This window comes from Acomys minous (genome assembly GCF_964271855.1).
Source record: "Acomys minous genome assembly, chromosome: 11".
In the NCBI taxonomy this organism is placed as follows: domain Eukaryota; kingdom Metazoa; phylum Chordata; class Mammalia; order Rodentia; family Muridae; genus Acomys; species Acomys minous.
Genome location: NC_140492.1, coordinates 44,072,152 through 44,090,937, shown reverse-complemented (window position 1 = coordinate 44,090,937; position 18,786 = coordinate 44,072,152). Strand labels below are relative to the sequence as shown.

The 18,786-nt window shown below is 40.7% G+C and overlaps 1 protein-coding gene across 1 annotated transcript in view; it reads right to left on the bottom strand.

Annotated features, from left to right (window-relative positions):
• LOC311609347 (leukocyte surface antigen CD47-like) overlaps window positions 1-13,753 on the bottom strand; it is a 49,789-nt gene extending 36,036 nt beyond the window's left edge. The window contains exons 1-2 of the mRNA XM_084802367.1: window positions 13,634-13,753; window positions 1,266-1,613 (exon numbers count right to left, since the gene is read on the bottom strand). Coding sequence (XP_084658493.1) covers window positions 1,266-1,613; window positions 13,634-13,679 — 394 coding nt within the window. The 5' untranslated portion in view covers window positions 13,680-13,753. The remainder of the gene's footprint in view (window positions 1-1,265; window positions 1,614-13,633) is intronic.
• Window positions 13,754-18,786: the final 5,033 nt, after the last annotated feature.

Here is an 18,786-nt window from a genome sequence, read left to right as displayed (position 1 = left end):
AGAAGAAGAAGAAGAAGAGATGTGTGACCAACCAGCACCACACTGAGTTCAGTTTTACATGTTACATTTCACGTTGAAACAGAGAACTTACCCAAAAGGAAGGCAGTAGAAATGAGGCTCTGATGTGGCATCAGCAATGGCTGAGTGAACTGGACTCCACCACAGCAAACCAGAGGGTAGAGTCCATGGCCAGAACTAAGGCAGGTACAGCTTTCCAGACCTCCCCCTACTGCTACTAGTTAGTGTGTACTTCTCAGAGGCTCTGCAACCAACTAAACTATGCTGCCAGCTGGGGACCAAATGGTCAAATATACGAGTGCCTGGGAGTGATTTCACAATGAAACCATCACCAATATTACATGGATACCCGGTAGTAGCCGTAAGGTGCTTTTTAGAAGTACAGTTTCCCAGCCCATTTCCCTCCTTTCCAGCAGGATCAGTTGTAGCAGGACATAGAAAAAGGACATGTTTATTGAAATCTAATTTTCTTAGTCTGTTTTACGTTTCTGTAACAGAGTACCTGAAACTAGGGAATTTATAATGGAGGAAGCTTTATTTTGGTACATAGCTTTGGAGAGGAAAACCATGCCATTGGCACATACTTACCAGCTGCTTCTCCTTCCTTCTGTCATTTTTTTGTACATGTGCATATGTGTAGTATATATGTGCATGTGCGTTTTTATGTGTACGCACATATGTATGGGCTACAAGTTAATGTTTTGTGTCTTTTTAAAAATCACTTTTCACCTTATTTTATGAGGCAAGCATTCTTAGTAATCCTGGAGCTTTCCTGTTGGGCAAGACTACCTGGCTACCAGCTCTATGGAGAGGCTGTCTACACTCTGATACTTTGGCCAGCCCTGGGGTTACAGATGCAAAGCCAGAGTCTGGCTTTTATTGGGCACTGGAGAGCTGAACACAAGAACTCATACTTGTGTTCTAGACAATTCTTCAACTGAGCTACCTTCCAAGCCTGGTATCTGCAGGGATGATGATGACATCACCTGTGATACCTGGCTCATTACATGGCATTAACGCAAAGAGGAAATGGCACAGTCCACAGATGCAGAGCGTAAAGGGTGGATCCGTCTTACAATGACCTTCACTGATGCTGATTGATTCACTTCTTTAGGAGTTAACCCATTCCTCAAAATAGCATGAAGGCCTCTGTTGAAGATTCTACCAGCAAATGTGGCCAACCAAGTGAATCAGGATTTGAGGTGTGTATACAAGGAGACAAACCGTACTTAAAGAATGTCACTTACCACCAACGTAGGTTAGTTCCACTGTGTGTTTCCCTTGTCTGCTTAATTCTGTTACTTCACATGTGTAGTTTCCCTCTTTAGCCTCATTCTTGTTCAACATCAAAGAAACGTTTCCTTTTAATAATTCTGAGGGGAGAATTTGGGCGCTTCGGAAGTTAGCAGTTGTAGTGGATGAGTTTAAAGCCCCATCAAAGGAGAAAATTACATTTCCTCCAAATTTCCACTTCACATATAACTCTCCGATGTCTTCTGCCTCTATGTTGGAGACATGGCATGGGATAACGACAACCTTATTGCACGGGTTGACCTTCACAGAGTCAATATTGTTAAAGAGTAGTTGTGCTGAACCTGGGAAGGAAAAACACAAATAATATCATATAATTCTGTAACTCTGTTCTACTGAATCATAGATCTATTGCAAATACTTAAGGAACAATGCTGCAATTATTCATGGAAGCAAACAGCATAATAATGGTAGAGACCAGGAGAGTGAAAACAGTGTCAAATATTTTCAGTGTTAACTTTCATGGCATGTAGAAAATGCTACAGATTTTCATTGTTCGTTTTCAGCAATATCAAGAATGCATCACCATATACTTCAGCAATAAATGCAACATACAGGTATGGTAATACATGTGGAGACGTGGAAGTCATTATTTGTCATATAAATACATCATCCTTATAGTTGGAAAATGTTAAACCAAAAATTGTCCAAACACCATGTTTAGCTTCAATATGCTTGTAGATAGAACTCACTGAACTGATGTGGAGTATAGCTCTACATATGTTGAGTCTCTGTAAGGAGCGGCCAGTTCTACTGTACTGCAATATGCAAGTAAGTCTGAGTGACAAAGTCCTAATTTCTCACTAGGATGAAATATTTTAAAGACTACCAAAGAAAGGCATTTACCATGGTTATTTTCCATTGAAAAAAGAAAGAAAGAAAGAAAGAGACTTGATGTGTGCAAGTCTCACAAAGGTTTATCCACAATGGACTGGCAGTTTCCTACTACTATGTATCCTCGGGGATATCCATTGCTCACCTTTCCTAGTTCTCTACATTTTCTTCCCAAACCTTTAAATTGTGATTTATTTCTTTGGAGAAAAAAATTGCTGGAGAAGGGACCAAGGAGAGGGCAAGGAGGCTGGCATCAGAACTGTAAAGGAACCAGAGTATTGGCAAATGCTCAGAAGGATTTAGAAATGGACGGGATGTTTCGAGGGGGTCATGTCCGTGTGGCCTGGAACTGTCTGGCAGATCCTCCAAGACCCATTCTACAGGACCAGAGCTTCATCTGACTTCAGGTGAGGCATCTACAACTTCGCCACCTGTGGAAAACTAGGGGTAGTGGAGAAGACATGCTCACCGAGATCTGAATTTCATTTGCAGCTGATTTCTACCTGGTGGAAGAGGGTGCAAAAGAATGCTAATTCATCTGTTAGCGAACTCATGTTGGCATTCTTACTTCTCTATAAATGAGCCTCGTCGTCTAATTCTTCCTTCAGAAGGTCTTACGCTTTTCCTTATTTTCTACTTTGATGAAGGAGAGAAATAAAATTGTGGCACATGTCCACTTTATAATTGTCTGAGTCATTTTGACAGTCTCACGTACATGACTTTTTATCTTGACCTTTTGGTAATTCTCAAACCAATTCCTTGCCTTCTCTCATCCTCCCGCCTTCAATTCAACTGTACTATTTGTTTACAGAATTTCTCTATCATATTCTAGTTGAAACTGTTCCTTAGCTTCCACTAAATTTCAGTGTCCCCAAGGAGAACCTTTCTCATCTTCTTCCTCACTGCCATGCCCTTAACAACTTTTTCTTACTCATCGAGGCCCCGCCTCTCTTCCACCTGTATTGATTTAGTTAATGGTCTATTATGCAGTTATTTGAGGAAGTACAATCATAATATTAAAATCAACATGTCCAAAAAATCTGTATAATACCATGCTTCAACACTCTACCATCCTAAAATATTTTCAATTACTTATTAGTCAAGTGGACTTGGACCCATGAATCAATTTGGATTCCCCCCTCTTTCCTCTTTTTAGTCCTGGAGAATTCCAAATGGGCTCACCCTATCTAATAGTTTCTAAATCTAATGTCTGTTGACTGAAGGAATTACACAGGTAACCTTAAACTGTTCCCACATGTCTGACCTGGCTCCCTGCTTTCATCCTCAATATTTCTCTATGCCAATGATGGTGTATTTTCTAGTCCTCAAAATAATTGCCCTAAATGCAATTGTACACTTCATTGCTCAAATCCTACCCTTCATAACACCCTCCCTGCTCTCAGGCCACAATATACATCAACATGGAACTCAATCAAGAGCCTCCAAGATCCTTCCAGCCCAACATCCTATGCCCTCTCATTTCCAATCTACACTCCCCATGAGCAATCCCATGAATAGGCAAATGTACTTCCCTGCCATGCCTTATCCCATGTTCCAAGGCTTATGTAGGGCCACACATTTCCCAAGTGTAGAATATGTGCACAAAGAGCATAGACTTTGGAGACCCAGCCTGTGTTGTAATAGAACCTTAGGCAAGTTGCCTGAACTGTGTGAGTGTCCTCATCTACAAAGAGTGAATAGTAAGTAGTATCTAATTCACTGAGATTTCTGTGCAGATTTAATTTAAGGATGAACATAAAGCTTTCATTGTAGTACCTGTTGGATACTTAGCAACTACACAATAAAGCTGTTGCTGCAGTGTTGCCTACTTTCACTCTTGTTATAGCACTATGGAGTTGATCACTTTTGTCCCTCTGCCTGAACACTACCCCTGCTGTTTCTTTCTTATTGCTACTTGCTCACCATTCAAGTGCTGTCACTTTACCTGTCAGCAAATATTAAGAGTTCTTGCTTTGCTTGAGCTTTCAGTAGTCTCAGAAGGTAGACTGATTTCTGGATTGGTATCCTAAAGAGCTTACTAAGCTGCCAGAAAAGAGTATTCCACACATACTTTATGAATATAAAACATTTAGAGAAAAATTTAAAAATACAAATAATGTCTAAAAGTCATAAGGAAAGCTTCACTCTTTTTTCATTTTTATTATTATTTAATTAATTTATTCAGATTAAAACTCAATTGTTATCCCATCACTTGTATCCTCTAATTTCTGCCTCCCTCCTTCTTTCATCCTATTCCTCTCCCCTAGGTCTAAGACTGAGGGGGTCCTCCTCCCCCACTATATGGCCATAGGCTATCAAGACTTATCTTGGTAGCCTGTTTATTCTTTCTTTGAGTGCCTTCAGCCCTCCCCACCATGGGGAAGTGGTCAAATATGGGGCACTAGAGTTCATGTTAGATTCTTCATGGAACTCCCCAATGTTTTTCTCTACTTGTTTATAGATATGTGAAGTATAAAAGAATAATCTATGTAAAGGGAGATGTTTATTTGCTTTTTGTTTTTTGTTTTGTTTTGTTTTGTTTTGTTTTTTGAGAAAGGGTTTTTCTATATAGCCTTGGTTGTCCTGGACTCACTTTGTAGACCAGGCTGGTCTCGAACTCACAGCAATCTATCAGCATCTGCCTCACGAGTGCTGGGATTAAAGACGTGTGCCACCACACCTGGCTTATAGGGAGATATTAAAACTGAACTTGTAGGATGCTCAGCAGTGTTGTGGTAAAGAAAGTGCTTTCTAGGAAGTTTAAATAACATGTATGTAAAGGAATGAAGAAAGTGAACCGCAGAGATCAGGGAATCATTTGGATGAGCTCTAGGAAATGAGGTTAAAAAGACAATTTAAAAAAGAATCTGCAGACTCTTCTTTGAGTGTCATGCTGAGCAGTTTGAATTACACAATAGACAGTTCAACTCAGATTTATTTTCATCCTAAAAAGATAACAACTGAGAAGAGATGAGTACCAAAAAACTTCCTTATGGAGATGGCTTCAAATGTGGCAAACAAGCCACTGGACAAAATGTCCTTGTTTCTGCCACAGACATAATTCTGCCTAAAAATGGGCAAGCTTGGATATAGGCAGAGTCGACAGCCAAACTCTGCCAAGACAGGGTAAGCAAGTCCTCAATAGTTCCTGCCTCACAAATATATCTGCCAGCTATATTGGGCTAGAAGGGTGAAGATGGTGCTCCAACTTTAGAGAGAGTTTTGGGTGACTGTCCAGGTAACAAACTGTCTCTGTCATTTTTTCATTTTAGTAACCTGTGCTTCCAGTTCACTCAGGTAATTACGTTTTATTCCTTCTCAAGTTTCTGATGGGGTTGAAGACCAGATAGTTTAGTATTACAACTAAGTTTAGTTGTTTAGTGGTTAAGATAATTTTAGATCTAGATAGATATAGAGATGAGATATGATAGATACTGATTTTCATTCAGAGTTTTAGACTCACTAAGATAGGAAAGATGTTTTCAAGTTTGCCAAATACAAATAGCCAAAATACTATGAATGTAACATTTATATCATTCCTGGTTGTTTCGTGGTTCTTGCTGATGTATGTAGTTTATTTTATTTATGTGTAATAATATAAATGCTTATATAAAAATAAATATAATAAATTTAAAAAGATAACAACTAACAACAGTATGAAAAGGCAATGAAAGGCAAGAGGGAGGTAAAGGAAAACCCATAAAGAACTTAGTACAAGTCAAGGTAAATGACAACTGGAGAAAATACCTAAAACCTAAAAAACAGCAATTAAAATATATATAAATCAACAAAAGTCAGATGAGGGAGATACAAAAGGAAAAATGAAAACTGGAAACCAAAGCAGTCTGTGGAACTAGCTGGTTGTAGATTAATGATATGGAAAAGAGACTGGAGATTTAGGGATGTTATCACCACAGTGTTTCAGCCTGAGCATTCAAAGCTAGTGGTTCAATGCAGTGACCGGGATATACGACTTCAGATGTCAGAGGAGAGGCCTGGGAACCAGCAGCAGCACTGATGGTAGTTGAAATTTTCAGCATAAAGATTGACCACAGGGTCCTTGTAAAACAAACAACAGAGAACAAAAGTGTGATGATGTCAATATTCATGGAAATACCACTCTAGGAGAGCAAGTCAAGGGAGGAGAAGAAGTGAGAGAAGCAGGAGAGGCAAATCACCATGGCAGCCCCCAAGGCAAGGTCTTCCTATGGACAAAGTAGAGAGCAAACAGAATTAATGGTGAAAACAAGCCTCAGGATTGAACAACAGCTCCTGTATCTGTAGCAGTGTTGATAAACAAACGGTACCATATGGCATTTGCACTTAGGAGGTGATAAGAAGTGAGGGCAGCGGTGGTTCTCACTCAGCAGATGTGACATAGGAAACCCCTACCCAGATCTAGCCAATGGACAGAACACTCTCCACAGTAGAGTGGAGAGTGGAATATTACTTTCTCACATACTCTGGTGCCTCACCTTTGACCATGTCCCCTGGAGGGGGAGACCTGGTGGCACTCAGAGGAAGGACAGAAGGTTACCAAGAAGAGACTTGATACCCTATGAGCATATACAGGGGGAGGTAATCCCCCTCAGGAACAGTCATAGGGGAGGGGAGTAAGGGGAAAATGGGAGGGAGGGAAGAATGGGAGGATACAAGGGATGGGATAACCATTGAGATGTAACAAGAATAAATTAATAAAGGAGAAAAAAATAATAAATACAACAACAACAACAACCAAATGAAGGTGGCTCCGTAAGTAAAATGCTTGTCCTTCAAGCTTGGGGACCTGAGTTTGAACTGTCAGAGCTCATGGTACCAAGTATTTGACATCTCAGTGCTGGGGAAGCAAAGGATTCCTGGGGCTCCCTATTCAGCCACCCTAACTGAGTTCCAGGCCAACAAAAAGACTGTGCTACAAACAAAACAAAACCAAGAAGCAAGCAAAAGATGATTAATTAATTAAAAAAAAAAGATAGAAAGCACCGGAGGAACAATAGCCAAGGTGAGGCTGACCTCTGACCATAAGCAAACGGAGATCTGCATTCTCGTATACCCCTAGATTCATGAGTGAAACTCTAGCACAGTAAGAAAGTCCGCCAAGTAAGCGCTGAAGTGGGAACAAGGGCAGGAGTTTTGTATCTTCCTGGGCTTCCCTTTTCTTTTCTTATTATGAGGTAAAACTTGCAAGCTAAGGGGAAGGAGTCGATGGCAATGGCCAGATCTAGGATCCAAGGCTGAGAAACAAAGTGCTGGAAAAGGGTGTCTGAAGCAATGGATATGAAAGGGGAGTAGACAGGCTGTCACTTCCTTGAGCAAGTGGACAGGGATCTTTTGGAGTGATCTGAAGCAGGGGAGAGAGAGGAAGACTATGATGGTAGCAATTACAGTGTCAGGAGGGCAGCTGGGAATACAAAATCCTCACTGCTGTTTTTTGAAGCAGAGTGTTAATGTGTCCTTTTAAGATGGGCTAGGCTATGCAACAAGACCCTGGCAAAAGCATGTTAATGGAGGAAAGGGTTATTTTGGCTTCTAGTTGCACAGGGGTACAATCTTCTATGGCAGGGAAGGAATGGCCATCAGGCCAGCCAGTCCCATTGGATTGGCAGTCAAGAAGCAGGAAGCAAACACAAGAAGAGCAGGTTATAATATTTCAAGCCCCCTCCTCCACCCCACCCCATCCCACCCCACCCCACCCCACCCTACCCCATCCCCATGACCTTTTTCTCCAGTAATGCTTCATGTCCTAGAGGTTCCATAGGCTTCCTAAACAGTTCTACCAGCTGAGGACCACGTAGGGGGACAGTGCCCATTCACACGATGCACTGCATCACTAGAAGCAACACTCTCAGCAAGGCAGATAGAAATGCAGGGCTGACACTATTTAAGGCGGCATTTACTCATTAATGACTCTGGTACCGAAATTGCTCTTCTTTTAAACAAAGTTTAATTGGACATACAGGGAAAGAACATGGCCATTTGTTCTGTGTTTTGTAAACCATTACAGTAGGCTTCCCTCTGTCTTTAATTGGCTGAAATGGGCATTAGGAGTTACCACAGAGGTCTCTGAAATTGTAAAGGTTGCCAAGATGTAGCTTCTGATTACCAGGCTTCATTTTATGTGACACTGAAAGCAAAGATCACATAGACTTCGGCACAAATGAGTGTTCAAATCCATGGTGTTCTAACTCTGTCTATATTACAAACCCAGCTCACTCAGATTATAATTGCCTGTGTTCTGAGACTGTTATCACATCTTCCTACATGTTCTGTTGAAGCCAGGCATTAAAGATGCACAGAATCCACCTTAGACTTTGACAAACACTATCATTTCTTATTTTATGTTCAATGCCTAACACATCACAAGCTAAATGCCTATGCTGCTTGTATTTTCAGGTTAATAATAAGTACAATAAAATACTATAAATTCTTTAACTGTGAGACTCAGAAGAATTCAGTCATATTGGTGCTTTAAGAAAATAAGTGTCACTTAAGGAAAGAGTAATCTTGGCTGTAACTCGTAAAGGCTTCCCAGAATTTATATCCCTCAAAGTTACATTACAGTGTTTTTTCCTAATCTATTTAAAGACTCTTTTCTTAAAATCAATGTGTAGTTTGGTGCCAATGGTCCACCTTTGTGACACCTTACTTTGTCCGTAAGTCTATTTCAATATAAATATGAGTGTCTAATAGCTGGCATAAAGAAGTTATTTTAGCTGTAGTAATAGCAATGACTATCATTGCTACTTTGAGGATGCTGGCAGTAAATGCTCTGTAAACACTAAGCACTTCGATAATGGAGATTTTGATTAGCAAGTTGGGACATTCCTGGATATTGTGGAGGAAAGAAGGCAGTAATCAGCCACATAGGGCGACCATGAAGGCAGTGTCCAGCCATCGGTCGTTATAGATCCTGTTTCATTATCTATAAAGATATGACAGTTCTCTAACATTGTAATTCATGGCTTGCCTGCATAGGCTAGAGTGGCCTCTGGTAACCCAAGGAAAAAGGAAAATAGAGATTTCAGTGGGGAAAGAAAATTTATGTGGGGTAATGTATGAGAGTGCTCAATGACACAATATTACACAAAGGCTGACAAGCCACTGAGTGAGTAATGTAGTAACCATAGTTACTACATCAAACCAGCATTAAAATGGTAGTTGGCTACCCCCCCCACTGGCTGGTATGCAAAATTAGGCTTCATATGGAAAGCTGTTTCACTGCATTGACCTTGGAAAACACTTGCTGGAAAAGTACCAGTGGGTATTCCCCTGCTATTGTCACTTGGTTGCATTTTAGCAAGGTGTGACTCAAATGACTTCATTTGGCATAATGATTTCCCCATTTTTCAGTGAGAAACTTTTCCAGTGGGTCAAGATTTTTCTCCAAAAGCTTTGCTGACCAACCAATTTGTGGTTATGTTTTGATTATCCCTGAGTGTCAAGCTGAATCTGCCTTGTTTGTTCTGGTCTCACATTCTAAGAAAATGATGGAAGCCAATAGTACAGCCAAGGCCACCTTTGGTTAATGAAGAGGCAGAAAGAAAACCTGTCTCAGGGCACGTCTGTGGTGTAGTTGGCGTAACTATTTATTACTCCTAAGGGCAGCTCCCACTCCAAGACACTAAGCTAATATTCTTTTAAGAGAGTTATCTTTATAAAGATTAGACAGATAATGAGAAAATGCTTGATGATCATAGTGTAAAATATAATCTGCAATGACACTAAAACTCCAGAACAATGGTAACTATGCTACAAACCTAATCTTGAAAGCACTTGGCTGTATACATCGTAAATTCAAGGTATACTTCCTGAGACCAGAAATATCACACAATTTGCATTGGACCTTTTTTTTTTTAACCAATTGAGGTATTATTTTTCTATGTATGTGACTGATTGGTATACTTCTTGAAATAAAAACATCCCATTGGGATGTAGCAGGTGACCTCTATATATAATATCTTACACATGGGTTGTTACCTGTAGTGAGGAATGAATAGTGACATTGCAACATCTTATTGCTAGACTATTTACTAAATTTCTATAGATTGCCAACAACTTATGGAGCAGGGCTGTAAGTTTGTGAGCTGTCAAATCTAACATATAAATCTTAATCTAACTGTAGTCTGTTTTATTTTGGTTTTTGTAGACTTTATGAATAGTTATGATGAAATGAAGAATCTGATCTTAGGTCTCATTGCTTAACACTGCAAGGGTCCAAGTCTATCATTTGCAGTTACAAGTAGACCAGCTATTACTTTAACAATATTAATTGAGGTAACAACTGATCTACCTATAAGATTGTACAGTTACAACTTTATAAGGTAATATAGGTTATTTGGTAAACTGTAAGTTTCTTTGCATTTTTAATAGATCAGAGGTTTTGGTAAAAAGGCCAGATCTAGATCTTGACAAGGTTTCTCCCTTTGGTGATAGATAGAAAATGTAAATAGAAAGAATTATCTTTCCAAGGAAGCAGAGGCATGGAGGAAAGCAGCAGGTCCTGGAGTGCCCATCTCTAGTTGATAATTCTGCAAAGTATCCCCTACAACTAAGGCTCAGGAAATACTGCTAAAGATGGAGGTAGGGGAAGATCCAGTGGAATAGCACATCTGCTACACACAATGTCTTTTATATATGACAGGAAGTGGCACCCATGAAATCCCAAGTACATGGTCACCCAAACAAGACCTACACAATGACAGCACAATTTACCATCCCAAGGTGGATGGGTGAAATCTCAGAAGTCTCCACCCCTAGATGAAGAGCGACAGACATTAGTAGCTGCTAAGAGGGGAAAGGATTCTGCTCCAGGGCCAAGTCTCCTAATAGCCTCTCCAGTTTCCTGTGTCATTCCTTACAGACTGTATGACATATACATATGAGAAACACTAAATGGACTCAGCAGTATATGTGTGTGTGTGTGTGTGTGTGTGTGTGTGTGTGTGTGTGTGTGTGAAACAAAAATAAGGAAGAGGTCATAAATTTGAGGTGAGCAGACACAGGAGGAGTTGGAATAGGGAGAAGTTGAGGTGCAAATGTGTGAAACGGGCTTTATGGAACCAAGGGCAAATGTGATTTTAATTTTCTTAGAAATACCTCAGACATTATGAAGCTCATTTACTTTAACATACCTTTAAAGTTTTAAGTTATGTGAAAAGTTTATTTAGAAGTTCTTATCCATTTACATTTACCTAATAGAAATTAGTGTGTGTGTGTGTACATATATCCCAAGATTGCCATTTGCACCAGCTTAACAAAGTACCTTCATGTTAAGTCATTTTTTGTCTTCAAAAACAGTAAAAGACAAATCAAAATGTCTGGAACAGAGAAAGCTGCAGACACTGTTCTCTCACCTCAGGGAAACTTGCAATCTTATGTTTTTCAACATCCAACAGAAATAAGTAAACATACCTGAGTTACTGTTAATGCTAATAATATTGATTAAATGCTTGCTTTAATTTGACTAAAATATATCAACAATTTAAAAACCAAAATCCCGTGAATTTGGATGAATTTTTCTTCTTCTTGACCAGATACTTGATTTCAATGACTAATTTTTTTCTTTAGGTTCTTAGAGCTCCTTCACATGTTTTGGCAGAAAAATATTATATAACATGCAGATAACATATAGACATCCAAATGAATACCCCATCCCAGTTTTCATTTGAAAATACAGCCCTGAAACATAATAGTATAAAACTGTAGAGGAAGTAAACTAAGTTACCACTGTATAAGAACTGCTAGACTAGCCTGGCCCACACATTGGAAGCAATTTAGGCTGCAGAGCTGTGAGTGTGTGTGTGTGTGTGTGTGTGTGTGTGTGTGTGTGTACGCGTAAATGTGAGAAAGACACCTTACTTGATAGAAGTGGGGTGTTAGCATCATCCAACTTTCCAATAGGCCTCACTTGTCTGAAGAGTTTCTCCACTTCTTAACACAGCCACACTGGCAGCCATCTTTCATCATATGAACCCTTGGCATACCAACCACAACCAAGCCACAGCAGGAGGCAAAACCCACTAGAAGTCAAAAGACACCAAATCCCAATGCTGTATGTGTCTTTTGAGTTAATGTATTACAATCTGATGAAATGTGTACAACTGAAACCGACTCTTCCTAATAAAGTAGGAAAGTTTCAATGAACAATTTGAAAAAGTGGCTGTTGAGGTGTTGCGGCCTCAAGATATTTTCTAGTGTTATTTATAGTGCTAAGCCACCACAACAGTAAAAGTGACAGAATGCCATATGTAATTTGAGGGGGTTTTGTTTTGTTTTTCAAATCAAGGTTGTGTGTGTGTGTGTGTGTGTGTGTGTGTGTGTGTGTGTGTGTGTGTGTGTGTCCATGGTTATCCTGGAACTAACTTTGTAAACCAGGATGGCTTTGAACTCACAGAGATCCGCCTGCCTCTGCTTCCTGGGGGCTGTGATTAAAGACTCAGAGGTTATGAGCACTTGCTGTTTTTACAAATCTTAGCAAGCACATATGGGTTCTAAGCTTCTGTATCCCCAGTTCTAGATCAGATGTGTTCCTCCGGCCTCAAGTGTGCCCGTGCATACATGTAGGTAAGCACTTACACACATGAAATAAAAAGAATAAATCTGAGAGAGAGAGAGAGAGAGAGAGAGACAGAGAGAGAGAGACAGAGAGAGACAGAGAGAGACAGAGAGAGAGAGATAGAGGCCTTTGCCCCTCAGACTATCAAAACAATGAGCCCTAAGAAACTGAAATTTCAAAGGCTGCTGCTCACTGTCACCTTGGGAAAGAGGCTATGGGAACCGATGATGACAGGAGATGGGGTTGGGACACACCTTGACTTTGACAGGGACAGCTTAGTTATGCACACGTCTTGCTCCCTGCATAAACTTAATCCCAGCACTGAAGATAGGCTTGGGGGAAAGGGTTACTGGAACCCAGTATTTGTGGCCTTCCTAATGTGGCCACATGGAATAAATCTTTTAATCATTTGATAGTTTAAGTGGCTTCCTGAGTGAGGTCCGGAAAGTCTATCATTTAGGGCTGTTATGGCCCAACGTCTGACCTAAAACTTCTGGACAAGCGTGTCTCCTTAACTCTGGTGCTGACATGGTAGAGCAAATTCCCATCGTGGTGGACTTCATTAAAACCTGCAGTTACTTCACAAGAAGAGACCAGGGCCCTTCCATTCTTGCCCTTCAGCCCCTAAAGCCATGGGAAGGGAGTGGGTGGGGTGGGATGTTGTTCTTGCACTTGCACCCCCCCCCCCTTATAGTCCTCCACAGCCACCCGCAGATCAGGTTTGCAGAATGGCGGTGTGTGGACAGAGTGAGGCGCTCTCGCTCTTCTCTCGATTCTCTGATCTTCTCTAGAGAGGAAGCCAAGGGCACCCAGTCCCTTGGAGCCCTCCCCTGGTCTGCAGTCTCAGCGGATGCCATCTGGGGCTGGCAGGACACAGCCCACAAGCCTGATCACTGGGAGATTAGAGCCACTCACCATAGTGCAGATGACCTAACAGCAGAGCCACCACCAAGGGCCACATCCCTGGCTGACATATGGAGGTGGTTACTAGCCGAGCCCTCTGGGGAGCTCGCGCTCTCCCCTGGCTCCAACTGTTAGCACCTCGCGGGCTCCTTTCCAGCATCCTTGAGATCTTCAGTCCAGTCTCTTTCTTCCTTCTTACTTAGTTGGTAAATGATCTCATCTTCTGATCAGGGTGAAGCAAGCACGTAGTCCCAAGCACAGTCAATAGTTTAAATTAGAGAGAACCGCAAATCTGTAAAGAGGAACAGGCACTGTCGCAGGCAGATCCAGGAGCTCTACCAGCAAGCAGTGTTTCAGGACCCTGATGCAGACCTCTATGCTGCAGAGTTCATGAACTTGAACAGTGGGTTTACACAGTAGCTCCAAGCTAGTGTGGCTGATTCACCAATCAAACTCCTTATCCTGAAGCAAAAGTCTTTCTACAGATACTTTGACTTTTTGCAGAGACCAATGAAGCGGTCAAAAGCCAGGCCCTAGCAGCTATTCGGAGGAGCGCTCCTCCTGCACCCCCTCCCCCAAATCCTTCTCCCAAACACACATTGGTTTTCTCTCACCTGCAAATGTTTCACTCTTATAGTACCATGCCATAATATCTACTTCAGACACGTCCTTCCAAACGCCCATTGCAGTTACTACCACTCAGAAACGAAACCACCGGCTTATAGCATACTGGCTGAGTGCATTGTGCATTTATAATGGTGTCCTGTATTTGATTTTTAACATGTGTGCGTCTCCCCCCACAGCACTATCATTTTGTGTAATCAGAAGGCTTACTATACCCCTTCTTCGAGATCTTTCATAAGACTGGGCAAACAGAAGGTATGGTAGATACTTTTCTGTTGCCGTGCTAAAATACCCTGACAGACGCATGCAACTTAAAGAAGCGTTTATTATAATGTGATATTATAAAGTGATAAATGTCAGCTCACTTTCTTCTTTTTATACGGTTCGGGATCCTAGTTCAGGAAACGATGACATCCACAGTGGCTAGGTCCGCCCACCTTTATTAACCCAATCAAGATGCTCCCCCAATCTCTCAGGTGACCCTAGACCTCATCCAGTTGACTATTGAGAGTAGCCACCAATGGGAGGTATTTTAATAGGTGTCAGCGTGTGATGTGAAGGTAGAATTGCTTTGTAAGATTTGATTGTATGTCAGGATAATCTTTCGTGTTCTGTGTGAAACTATCTCCTGTCAATAAAAAGCTGATAGCCAATAAGCTGTGGTGGGGCTAGAAGGCGGGACTTCTGGCAGGGAGAGAGGACCTCTGGGATAAAGTTAGGTGACAAAATTCATTGGAGGGAAACTTGGAGGAAGCTGGCAATGTGAAGCAAAGGAGAGGTAACCAGCCAGGTAGCTGAACTTAGGTTAGTACAAAGATAAGAAGTTACAAGTTAGTTGGTAAACAAGCCAAAGCTTAAGGCCTAGGCTTATTAATGAATAGTAAGCTTCAGAGTTGTTTTTAAGGAACTGGGGCAGGGGTGGAAAATTACAAGGCTACAACTGTATATTTACACAAAACAGCACTGACAATTATAAAATCAAAATATCAATCCTTTTTGAAAAATGTTGAAGATGTTCTTTATTCTGCAGTATTAAATATTCAGCTAAGACTTAATTTTCCATGTAAAATTAAGCAAGCATATACAATAGTATATAAGTTTGCTTTTATCTTTACTATCTGGAAAATTTTATGTATATCAAAGAAACATTTTAAAATAAAACTCTTCATGATTTATTTAATTATTAGTAAATGCTTGATTTGTATGCATATTATACATACCCAGGGATCAGTGGGGGTAAAATAAGCTTTAAGCTAAATGAGATGTTGTCAGATCACCAAGGGAAGAAATTCATAGTATTAAAAGTATATATATATATATATATATATATATATATATATATATATATATTTAACAAGCTTATATTCCCATGCACTTATAACAGCACCATGATGAAGTTTGGAAGACATGCTTTGTAGATACATATACACATACACATATATGTGTCAATAGAAACAGAGAGGGGGAGGGGGAGGGGAAGGGGAGAGGGAGAGAGAGGGAGATGGTTGGATTTGGTCTATACAGGCAGTCGGGACACTTCTGGCAGATTGTGATAATCTATTTGTTTGCTTATTCATATTTTATAGGTGCATTGCATTTGCACATATTTATAAAATACATTCTTATTTTGGTTTATGTATAAATTGGGTACTGGGATGGTAATGTAACTCTTACCCCAAACTTTCATCATTTTTTTGTGGTCGATACAACAGGTTACTATTGCCTCCTTCACCTTCCACCCTCAATTGACTCAAAACACTTTAGGAGCAAAGAAAACGCTCTTTAAAAGCATTGATTGTGTTCTGGCTAACATTGAAAGAAAAATATGCCCAGAACAGGTTCTTTTTTTTCTTCTTTCTTTCTTTCTTTCTTTCTTTCTTTCTTTCTTTCTTTTAACTAGCATATACAGGCCTTAGGTTTTTAAATGTGAATTACGTGGTCATTTTTAAATCTCTTTCAGGTCCTGGCCTCCAAGTCACACTTGGGAGTAGTTTAAACAGAGACAGGAAGCTACAAGTCTGGTTATTTTGGTCAAGTGGGAGATGTTTATAACAAAGATATTGTCACAGTTACATTTGAAGTAGGCCAGTGTTGCTCTTTTCCAGTAGTTGTCACCCAGGGTCATCCTACCTGGCAGAATTATGCTTTTCCTAATAAGAACTGAGACTTAATGAGCCTCAATCCTGTTACCCAGTGTCTTCGCTTTGCTGTGGGAATAGGGCCTAATTGGTGGCAATCTTAGCAAACAGAAATAGTCTCAACATGTCTAAACTTTAATTTTGTTAGAGGTACCATTTTTCCCTACAGTTTCTAACAAGCCTCTATGCATGCCATCTGTTAAGGTCCAAGTGAAAATCCCCCGAGCACCCTAAAAGGGAAGGCCCATTGACCATGGCCAAGATGACAGTCTAGTCTCAGTTACAGCTGGACATTGACAGAAAACAAAGAACAAAACAAACAAACAACAACAACAAAAACAGAGGGACTGCTGGCACATAGATAAAAGCTTGCTCCCAGAGACCTGTGAAATGGGTTTCTGCTGTTATTCTGAGATTACCCAGATTGCGAGATCCCCCCAAAAGACTACCAGGACTCAATAACGATGCAACAAACACATGGTCCTGTATTACGGGCTCAGAGCTTCAGATCATCATCCTTCCTGATGCAGCAGGATAGGAGAATGATACCGGGGCTTCAAGGGCAATGGGTTTATAAGGAAAAACTGTAATTAGGGGTGGGGTTCACAAGGAAACAAGGACAAAACCATAAGCGGGAGTCATGAGTCTCAGGAATGTAGTCCTTTTGGCAGGCTGGGTGGGAACCGGATCTCCAGGGAAAGTTGTGAGTCTCAGGAATGCAGACCTTCCAGCAGGTTGGGTCCAGGAGGCTGAATCCTCAAGGAAGCAGTTCTGTCTCACAGGATCATTGGGCATTAATTGTATCTTCCAGAGAGTGCTGGCAGGTTTAGTTTATGGCAGTGAGTGGTTTTTCCCAGAATGTAGGAAGTAGTGGAATCATCCAGAGGACAACTTTGTCACAGACTATGGCATTAATTATAGAATATAAATTACATATAGAATATGGCATTACTTTTGCCTTACACTGCATGCCAGAAAGGCTGCTTCCTTTGATGTACCTGTGGTCACCTGTCAAGGTCCATGGCAGCCTGCAGACTCCTTATGTCCCTATTCACATGTACCTTTAGGAATTTCAAAGCCAGCTAGACTCTGGCCCTTCTCACCTCCTCCTCAACCCTAAACTCCCAGACTGCTCCAGTTTACAGGCTTCCCTCCCTCAGCTGCTTCTTCTTTTACCTTACATGGTTCTCCCATACCCAGCATCTCTACCCCAGATGGCCAGTCATCTTCATTTTCTCTCCTCTACAGACTCTTTTAGATGCCTCTGACTGTTCTCTTAGCTACAATAAAAGCCTTTCCCCTAACCATGAGGTAGACACCTCAATGGTTTCTTTACTGTATTCTCACTTACATGATCCATCTTCAAGTTATATAGAGGAAAAGCTCCTTTAGCTAAATTCTGCTTTGTAATCTTCATATTTCCTAAACAAGTTTTAGTAAATTGGTAAATCTTTTTGTCTTAGTCGCTGTCCTATTGTTGTGAAAAGACAACATTATTATAACAGAAAGCAATTTATTGGGGACTTGTTTACAGTTTCAGAGGTTTGGTCCATTATCATCATGATGGGAAAGGATGGTAGCACATGGGCACACATGGGGATGGAGAAGTAGCTGAGCATGTTATTCGTGGGTAGAGAGGGAGACTCTGGGATTGGCATGGGTTTTTGAAACCTCAGAGCCTACTCCCAGTGACACACTTCCTTCAAAAAAGTCACATCATCACATCTCCTAATCCTTCTAATCCTTTCGAATAATGCCACTCCCTGGTGACTGTGCATTCAAATATATGAGCTATGGGTACCATTCTTATTAAAACCAATTTATTTCTTCAAATTTCTCCTATATTAAGTGAGTACATTGAAATTAATTTACTCTATTATGAATTATTATTAATGATACTCATTCTACTGTGCCATAGAACTGCAGAACACATTCTTCCCTCCATCAAGGGATAAGGCCCTACTTCCTGCTGACTGACTTCTCTCCCTTGTCTATTTTGTGGCAACCACAATTCTACTTTGAATGTCTGTGATATTAAGTGCTAGCTTCCACCTGTAAGATCATGTGATTTATCTTTCTGTGTCTGACTTCATTCATTTAATATCTTCCAGGTCCATCCGATGGCAGAACTTATGCTTTCCTTATGACTGAATAAAAAGGCACTGTATATGTCTGCCAGATTTTCTTTATCCATCTTTCCATAGATAGAAAGGATAAGCAGGCTACCAGGATGAGACTCGATAGGCTGTGACCATATGGTGGGGGAGGAGGTCCCCTTCTGTCACAGACCTAGGGGAAGGGAAAAGGGTAATAGAGGGAGGGAGGGAGAAATGGGAAGATAAAAGTGAGGGGATAACAATTGAGATGTAATCTGAATAAAATAATTAAAGAAATTGAGTTTGG